Source organism: Corvus kubaryi, unplaced genomic scaffold (assembly GCF_017639235.1).
Source record: "Corvus kubaryi isolate FWS band 111438036 unplaced genomic scaffold, C.kubaryi_AGA036_p1.0 37398, whole genome shotgun sequence".
Classification (NCBI taxonomy): Eukaryota; Metazoa; Chordata; class Aves; order Passeriformes; family Corvidae; genus Corvus; species Corvus kubaryi.
In genome coordinates, this window is record NW_024581137.1 from 23,950,936 (window position 1) to 23,959,997 (window position 9,062).

At 35.8% G+C, this 9,062-nt stretch overlaps 1 protein-coding gene across 3 annotated transcripts in view; it reads left to right on the plus strand.

The window, feature by feature from the left end:
• The window catches only part of HACL1 (2-hydroxyacyl-CoA lyase 1), a 21,474-nt gene extending 12,810 nt beyond the window's left edge, over positions 1-8,664 (plus strand). For all 3 annotated transcript variants that reach the window (XM_042043503.1, XM_042043505.1, XM_042043504.1), the window contains exons 10-17: positions 759-864; positions 2,270-2,353; positions 2,648-2,749; positions 3,682-3,836; positions 4,983-5,141; positions 5,437-5,544; positions 6,150-6,336; positions 6,739-8,664. In XM_042043503.1, coding sequence (XP_041899437.1) covers positions 759-864; positions 2,270-2,353; positions 2,648-2,749; positions 3,682-3,836; positions 4,983-5,141; positions 5,437-5,544; positions 6,150-6,336; positions 6,739-6,771 — 934 coding nt within the window. In that variant the 3' untranslated portion in view covers positions 6,772-8,664. The remainder of the gene's footprint in view (positions 1-758; positions 865-2,269; positions 2,354-2,647; positions 2,750-3,681; positions 3,837-4,982; positions 5,142-5,436; positions 5,545-6,149; positions 6,337-6,738) is intronic.
• Positions 8,665-9,062: the final 398 nt, after the last annotated feature.

Here is a 9,062-nt window from a genome sequence, read left to right on the forward strand (position 1 = left end):
TTGAACTGCCCATGTTGCAGTCGAGGTTTTGCCAGCTGTTGTCTCTGTGTGGTGTTTGCAATACCCTGTCATTAAACTGCACTTTATTCCTAAAGAAAAGTAAGGTATTTCGAACTACACTGAAAGACTATGTTTAAAGTAATTTTTAAAAGGGTTTTTTTGCCTTTTGGCAAAATTTATTTGAATGGACTCTAAGAACTCTACTTTGTATGAATATGCACAGAGTCAGCTTGCAGATGAAGCGTTTATATACCCTGAGATTAAAATGCTGTCCATTGCTGAGTGTCTTAGCTTTATCACTGTTAAGCATGCTGCTAGGAAGAATGGGGAATAAAAGAATGTACCAAATATTGTCTGCCCATCTGAAAGGTAAATTAATGGGAGACTAAACTGAGAGGCCCACAACCATCTTAATTTTGGCACCCACTGTTGCCAGTGTCACAATAATAAGTCTTTTGCTTTAACCTCAGCATCATTCTAGAATTTTGTTGGTCTCCTAATGTAATGATTCCTTTCCTAAATACAATGTAATAGGAAAAGAGTAATTACTTTTCTTCTTAAGTTCCTTAACTCAAGAATGGCTTGGTGATTGGCTGTATAAAAGGATACAGGGTTTTGGGGGCTAAGCAGGCATTTTAGAGGAAGGAATGTATATTCTGGGGTTTGCTGCGGTGGTTAGGATTGCTTCTAATTTTACAAAGACTATTAAATGTAATAGTGATTCCTTCTTATCTGGTTCTGTCATTTCCCTTTATTAGGGCATTACAGCATGCTGATGTAATCATCTTGCTTGGTGCAAGGTTGAATTGGATTTTGCATTTTGGTCTTCCACCAAGGTATCGACAGGACGTAAAGGTTATTCAGGTAAGCAGGAAAATTATTATCACTTAATGAAGTCTTCTGTGTTCTAGCATTGCCTAGAGAAATTATTGTAAATTATTTTGGTAATGTATTTCATGTGGCAAATACTGCCATATGGGCAGTGCAGTATGGTGCATATAGTTATGGTAATTATCAAAAAATACTTATGATTTCTTTAATTATTGTTTTTACTTCCTTATTTTTTTATAAGAATGCTTACAGTATTGTTCCTAGTATCAAGAGCTTGGTGCTGCTTTAATGAGGAGGGCAGACACTTCTATGCAGTTGACTAATACAGGGTTAGACTTATGATACTGTTGTGATCTTTGGAGCATTGGAATTTCTATGATTGAAAGAAAACTGTCTTTGAAATTGTGGAATCTTTCATACTGCTCTCTTGGCTGAATTTTTCTGAAAAATAATTGCTTTCAGATCCTGAGTCAGTCATAATGTAAGAGCTCAGTCACTTGGAAAGTTAATGAAATAAGAGGAAGAAAGGCTATTTAACTAATTAATGTATTTGACAATCTGCCAGCTCTTAGAAAGAGAAGTCTTTAAATTGTGTCCTTAAAATCTCTTCCCCAAGAGTCCATGGTCAAATAGTAGTAGTTGATCCAACATGCTGGCTGTCCTGCTTACACTGACCTGGAACATGATCAAAAGTTCCAAACTTTGCAGTAGCATTAATTTTTATTTTTACAAATACACATGCTATTTTTGCAAATATTATTTTTTAAAATAATACGTATTTTATGTTTCCTCTTTCTAAAAAATTTAAGTAAATTTTTTTTCCTCTTACTTAAAGTAATTTTTTTTCACAATCAGAGATTAATATTAAAATACTAAGTCAGTTCATAGTCTGTGTGACCTGGTCAAAAGTAACAGTTTATGGACCTTAGAGGGCTCATGCATCACTGATAAAGAAATTTGCTTCAGTAGTTGCAACTTACTTTTCGGTTTCTTCATGCTAGCTAAATTCTTACTGTCAAGTAGCATACACACAGTTTTCTCAGTGAGAAAATTGCTGCTTTGTATAGACTTTAAGGGTATACCTAAGCCTAGATTTTTAGCTCTCATATAATTATCATTTTATTCACCACCTTCTCCTTAATGTTGTAATAAAGTTCCATAGTGTCTGTGAGAGCTTGAAAGAAGCAAGCAGTCAATTTTAAGGATATATATGAATTTTTATTAAAATAGGTATATAACACAGGGTTTTACTTTATATAAAGGATTTCCTGATGTCATGTGAAGGAAAGGCAAAGGAAGCTATCTGTACAGCCAAAACAAGGTATGAAGACAATGTTAGACATGTATGTATGTTAAGCCATGTTCCTCTCTTGAACTGAAAAAAAAAGTTCTCTTTAATATCCATGAGTTAATTGTGGTCTTTCTTTTTGAAATACAGATTGATATTTGTGCAGAAGAACTGGGGAATAATGTAATGCCAGCTGCAACTTTATTAGGTGACATAAACGCCGTGACTCAACAGGTAACGTAATGTCCCGTGTCCTCTGGTTTTGACTTCAATTTCCTCTGATTCATATAAAGTAAATTGCCCGTTAAAAATAAAAAAAGCCCAGCTGTTCAAGAAAAACCATTTTTCAGGCAGTATATTCATGCTATATCCAGTATATCCAGTCTATTCTCAAATGGTATGTTCAAGATTCTGATTAGTGTTACTGTGATTGTGCTGGGATCATTCTTGATAATGTTATTCTTGATGCTTTTGTTGTCTTTTAAACATGTTGAAAGACCCCTCTATACCATTTCAATATTGTTCCAGCTCTTAGAAGAATTCAGCAAAAGATCATGGAAATATTCTTTGAATTCAGAGTGGTGGAAGAAGCTAAGAGGGAAAATAAAGAACAATGAGGAAAGATCGAAGGTAGTGTGACATTAAAGAAATTAAAGGGTTTCTTACTGTAACAGGCACTGATTGTGCCTGTCATAGTCATTTTTGTCAGTTTTGTAACTGGTCTATATCCAACCTCCTCAATTATTTCTCAGTTATATCACCCAGACTTTGAAATTCTAGTACAGGCTTATTCTTCTTAGGCTTAGGAACTATAAGCATTATAGTTAAAGTATTCTACGCTTTTGTGTAAATTCAAACTGTGTGGAAGTCATTAAACTTTGGGATTGGATTCTTAAAGCCATTAGTAGAAGACCACATCCAGAGCTGCTGTATTATGGGCAGTGACTTCTAAGCAATGGACAGATACTCCAAGTACTCCAAGTGGAAGCTGGCTTAGGTGAACATGCATTCTTAGTTTTCTTCTAATTGTAATCACTGTTTGTAACTGTTCAGTTTAGGAATGCTGGTCTAGGTTTAATCTATGTTAAAAGCAAGTAGCTGTTAAGACCAAGAGACCACAGATGGTTGGTATATACCTAACTTTATGTAACTCATATCCTGCAACTTCAGATGCATGTTTTCAAGACTGAGATCCAAAATAAATTCATTCTAGCAGGTTGCTCTTTTGAATTATCTCCCAGCTCACTTAGGGTTGTCAATCGTCAAACATGGGTGCAGAAAAATTTCATGTGCCTCTTGGGTTAAACTGAGTTTTAATAGCTTCTGCTAGCAATAGGCCATTGAAGAGTTGCTGAACTTGTTGATAGCCTTTGATAAATATGTTGTGTCACCAGGATAGATACAGAAGGAGTGACCTTGGTACAGTGTGTGGAAAAACCAAATACTCCAGCCTTACCTAGCAGAGTGTATTTTGATTTCCGTCATTATTATTTAGGTGTCTCTGTTTAGCACCTTATTATAAATTCTATTCATGGGAATTACTAATATCTTTTATTTTTAAGGAATTAGCATTACAGAAATCTCTGCCTATGAATTATTATACAGTCTTTCATCACATCAGAGAACTGATACCCAAGGACTGCATTTTAGTAAGTGAGGGAGCAAACACCATGGACATTGGACGAACTATGCTTCCAAATTTCTATCCCCGTCAAAGGTGTGGTATCTTTTATACTGTGCTGACTCAACAGGCTACATTTATGCATAAATGTTTTCATTTAGCTAAGAAGTATAATGGTCTGGAAAACAGAAGTTTAATATGCTGAGAGAGGGGTTAAGGAAAGTTTTCCACTCACATACTGATGTCCTGTCATAGATTTTAACAATTCTCTGTGTGCTCTGCAGCAGAATGGTGATAGTTGCTCTCTCTCGTGGAAAGTGAATGATGAGTATCATGTTCATTCCTTGACCTAGATGTTTGTTTCTGTCTTCAGAGTCTGTGGTAAATATTGATGAAAAATAAAAACAATCATTGAGATTCTCATGTTGAAAAGAATTAATGTGAAGAGTTCTTCTTTGAAACACTTCAAAATGGGACAGACTTGAAAATTGGATTATATATTGGGCATGCTTTCATGTAAACCTGCATGCCTAAGATGTGGGTATTCAAAATACTTTGTGAACAAAACAACCAACAACCAAGAAAACCCATGTATTTCGAGTAGAGTTGGGGGAAGACTGCATTTTTCTCCCTTATTTAAAATAAGGACACAGTAATGTTACTGGTTGTCTCTTCAGACTGCATTGCACGTATCTGAAAGCAAATTCAAGAAGTTAACCCTAGAATAATCTAGTGCTTTATGTACTTTTGTGTCCATTATGTGCTTCTGATTGAAATGGTCTAACTAAATTATAGCTTTCAATTTGATTTCAAATGGTTGAACAGAAGACTAAAATTTGAACAGCAGTATTTAATCAATGGCTTTCAGACTAATAGTTATATTTTCAAGGAATTAAATATAGAAATATTTCATGTTGTCTGTCTCTCTACAGTAATTGAATGTTTTTGAAATACTGTTACTATGCAAGCTAAAAGCATATGAGAATAGTTCTTTATTGTAGCACTAGTGTACAAGAGTTCCTAATTTTAATTAGAGTTCCAGTATATCACGTAAAACATTTGCAGGTTTCTGGAATGTTTGGCTGAATATAATAATCTCTAGTATCTCTTGATATTAATTGTTTATAAAACAGTATTTGAATAGTATATGGCAAAGCATTAAAAGTAAAAGTAAGGCACCATGGATTAATTGAAGAGATTATATAACAATAAAGGAATAGTAATTCTGTATTCTCCCTGTAGGCTTGATGCAGGTACTTTTGGAACCATGGGAGTGGGGCTGGGTTTTGCCATAGCAGCTGCAATGGTAGCCAGAGACCGAACACCTGGAAGGCGAGTCGTCTGCATAGAAGGAGATAGTGCTTTTGGATTTTCTGGGATGGAGCTGGAGACTATCTGCAGGTAACTGGGTTTTTTTTGGCTCAAGAAGGTGCTCTTCAGGGTCACTTTTACTAGAAGGCCAAGGATGCTGCTGGTCAGTGGTGTATCCATAAAGCATGTGAAAACGAGCCAAAAAACATACCTACTCATTTTTTATGTTGTTGTGATGTAGTGCCTTACCAGTGATGATTAAATCATATTTCAGGTGGAAATGATTTATTTTCTTTTTTTTTAATTTTTAAGGAAAACTACACTCTTAACATTTTAGAGAAAGGGGTAGGTATTTAAGAATTCTTCCAAATGTGTCTTTTTATAGATACAACTTGCCAATCCTGATTATTGTAGTAAACAACAATGGGATTTACACTGGTTTGGATGCAAATTCCTGGGAGGAGATGTTAAAGTTTGGTGACCCTGCTACATGGTAAGCATCTTCAAAGTATGTCCTGTTAATTGTGAAAGAAGTGATCAAAATGGTCATTCTCTTAATTTTTAATGCTTTGTGATCCAGATTGAAATTACTTTTATAAAGTTGATTTAGTCCTGGGCTAAGTTCACGTAAGTAAGAACCGGTTACCAAAAGCAAACAGCCAACCTAATCCCAGCCTATGGTTTGCACAACAGTGCAGCAGAGAGATGATTCTCTATTAGTTTTCTCAGGTTCCTGCAGCAGTTCAGCCCACACAATACAGAGCTGATAGTGGGCTAACCTTCAAGATCCTGGTAATCTTCAAAATTACCTGAGACTTGAGTTCTGAGTTTACACAGGACTTCTGCTTGTGAGCTGAGATCTCTGTACAAAGGGAACGGTGCTAAAGCTTAGCTCAGGAATGTCTCCACAAGATAAAAATGAGTATGGTACCCTATAAACATAGCTTAAGTGATATAGGAACCATAATTCTTCCAGCCCAGAATTCGTCAGGCCAGCACAATAATCATCTTGCACTTTAAAATTGGTGCTGAAATAATTAAATTGGTGAGCCTGGCAATTCTCCCATGCCATTAATCATGTTTTCCATTCTGTTACAGTGTACCTCCTGTTTCTCTCCTGCCAAATGCACACTATGAGAAAATTATGTCTGCCTTTGGAGGTAAAGGATACTTTGTTAAAACACCAGAAGAATTGCAGAGTGCTCTGAAAGCAAGTGTGTCTGACAAGCAAACACCTTCTCTTATAAATGTAATGATTGATCCACAGTCAGAGAGAAAGAAACAGGTTTGTATGTGTTTTCCTTTCTTTTTCTGCAAGCTTCATGGTGGTGAGCTCAGGAGCTATCACTTAAACCACAGAGGAGGCAGAGATGGTTGCAAGGCAGAAAGATTGTGTTTAGATTTGGAAGATGGAGAAAATAGCTCCTTCTACACCATGCCATCTGCTTTCCTTGCTATCTGCTTGTTTGGGATTTTCCCCCACTGGCTATTATTAATGCACAATGTCCTTAATAACTCTTTCCAGAATTTAAGGTTATTCCTTTTCATTCTAGACCAAATGAAATGAAATATTTTTGAGCAGTCTTTATATCCTGTGAATTCCATCTGGTAGCTAACTATTCCTCTTACTGTTTCCCCATTCTGACATGGTTTTTATTCTGTGTTGGTTTGGTTTCTTTGCTTCCAGGAATTTCCCTGGCTGACTCGTTCTAACCTGTAGAAGAGGAAGATGATGGCAGTGTGTTAAACAAAATGGAATTGTTTTCTGGAAGTGGAACTGATACAACTATATTTTGCATAGGCATTGGAACAAAGTGGGATTTTAGAATTGCTGTTAGAGGAATCTTTAAATGCTGAAATTACAATTAGGTAATTGTAAAATGAGAAAGACACATATGAATGTATACCAGGCCTTCTAGCAGATTGTACACAAACACTGATGATAAAATGATACACTTCTTCTTTTACTCAGAGTAATACCCATTATTTGTGAATTGAAGTCTTGAATATTCTGGATGAACAGAATGAAGTGAGGGTTTTATGCTGTCTGAAACAGAAGTGTTTGACAGTCTGCAATTATAGTAGCTTCATTTTTAACCAGCCACACCACCATTCTACTTGTTAAAAACTTTGTCCTCTAAGGACCAAAACAAAGCATCTTGTGAAAAAGTCCCGATTGACCTCATTATGCATTGAAGCCCGTTGCATTGGTAGTAGCTTCCTAATTTTACAGATTGATTTTTCAGCTTCTACTGAATGTAGAAGTAGCATATTAAAAATGCAGATTTACTCAAGGGCTAAGCTTCTGTCTACTGAATGTTCTTTTGCTGACTAGAGCTTATGGTGCTTGTAGGAAAAAAATCCTGGATTTTTGTTTGAAGCTTTGCTCTTCACAAAGACACCACCATGTCTGTAGACTGAAAACAGGGCCATATTTATTAGTGAGATTTCCAGTATTGATAGATTGTAAATCTTTATAATCAGAAGCATTTTAAATAAAACCTTACCACCACTGCCAAAACATCAACAGCACCAAAAAGACAACAAAAAGCAAACAAAAAAAACCAACAAAAAACCAAAACAGATAAACAAAAAATCCCTCACCAGTGCAGCAACAATGATGAAAAAAGAGACTGGAGCATAATGTTCATTTTGGCTGGAGTCACAAGGCAACCACCAGTGTTTGTGCTATGGCTGGCTAATTGTGCAACAAAGGTTCTTAATGTAACTGTATGGAAACCTAGTGTCCCACCTGCTCTGTGATGCAGAGGTAACATTTAAAGCAGATATTTGGCCTACCTGGTATTCTGTCTGCTGTGTTGTCATTTGTTGTTGCATCTGACAACCTGACTTCAAGTTCAGACTTTAAAATGAAGTAGCTCTTTGTCTATGCTTCTGTCATGGCCTACAGCAGCTACTATGCAGGATACTCTAAACAGATTACTTCATATTTACATCTGTTCTTAAATGCACAGGTTCTTTGTTGTTACTTGCACAAAAGAGAAAAATGTGCCAAAAATTGGGTTTTGCTTGCTTTATTTTCTATTTTTCCATTGTCAGTAAGTGTTAGTTATCTAGTGGAAGGCACTTGGATGACATAAGGAGAGGAAGGACTGGGCTGGCAGGGGATCATCGCCTACAGTCAGGTTTATTGCAGAAGGCTTGGCTTATTGGGTCTGGTACTTTAGTTTGGGTCTGGCCCAAGGCCATGGGTCTGTGAGGCAGAGGAAAGTAGGAATGTCTCTGCACACTAGAACAGGAAGATAATATCTGAAAGAAATAATATCTGAAATATCTGAAGTGCAAAAGGGTAAAATCCTAGAATAGATACAGCTCACAAAAAAATGTAGGGCTGCTGAGTTGCTGTGTTCTCTGGGGCGCTCTTCAAGAAATGTGGAACAATTTTGAATCTTGACATTAATTTTATTTCATTCTTCTTGTCTCACAAATTAATTTTGATAGGTTTCAGTGATTAAACACAATCCATTATGTTGGTGAAAAATATCTCAAAGAGTTAATGCTGGAACTGACCACAGGGGAGATAATTTGCATTGGATAAGCAAATGTAGAAATTATTGTTTTATACTTGAAAAGTAATAAAAAGTGATTTTCATACTGTTTGTCCTTTAATGAGAGTATTTGAATTATGTCAGCATTTTGTGTCAGCTGTTGGAAATCAGTTTATATTTGATTTATTAAAATGTTGTTGAATAACTACAATACCATGCACAATTTATTTTAATAACTCAAGATATGGAAAGCAAAGATTTGAAACTGTGGGAAGGCAAGAACGTAATTGATGTTATCAATTTGGATTTCATTAAGATTTTAAAAAGCTTAAGAAAGAATTAACACTGCATTTCTTACTGCTATAAAATAGAGATAATACCATGATAGAATTTCTTAGGTTGTAAAGATTAGGGGTTTTGAGATGAGAGAGGGCATAATTTCCATGTAAAACCAAGGAGAGTGAAATCTCTGCTGCTTTGTTTACGCAGCTTACCTGCTTGA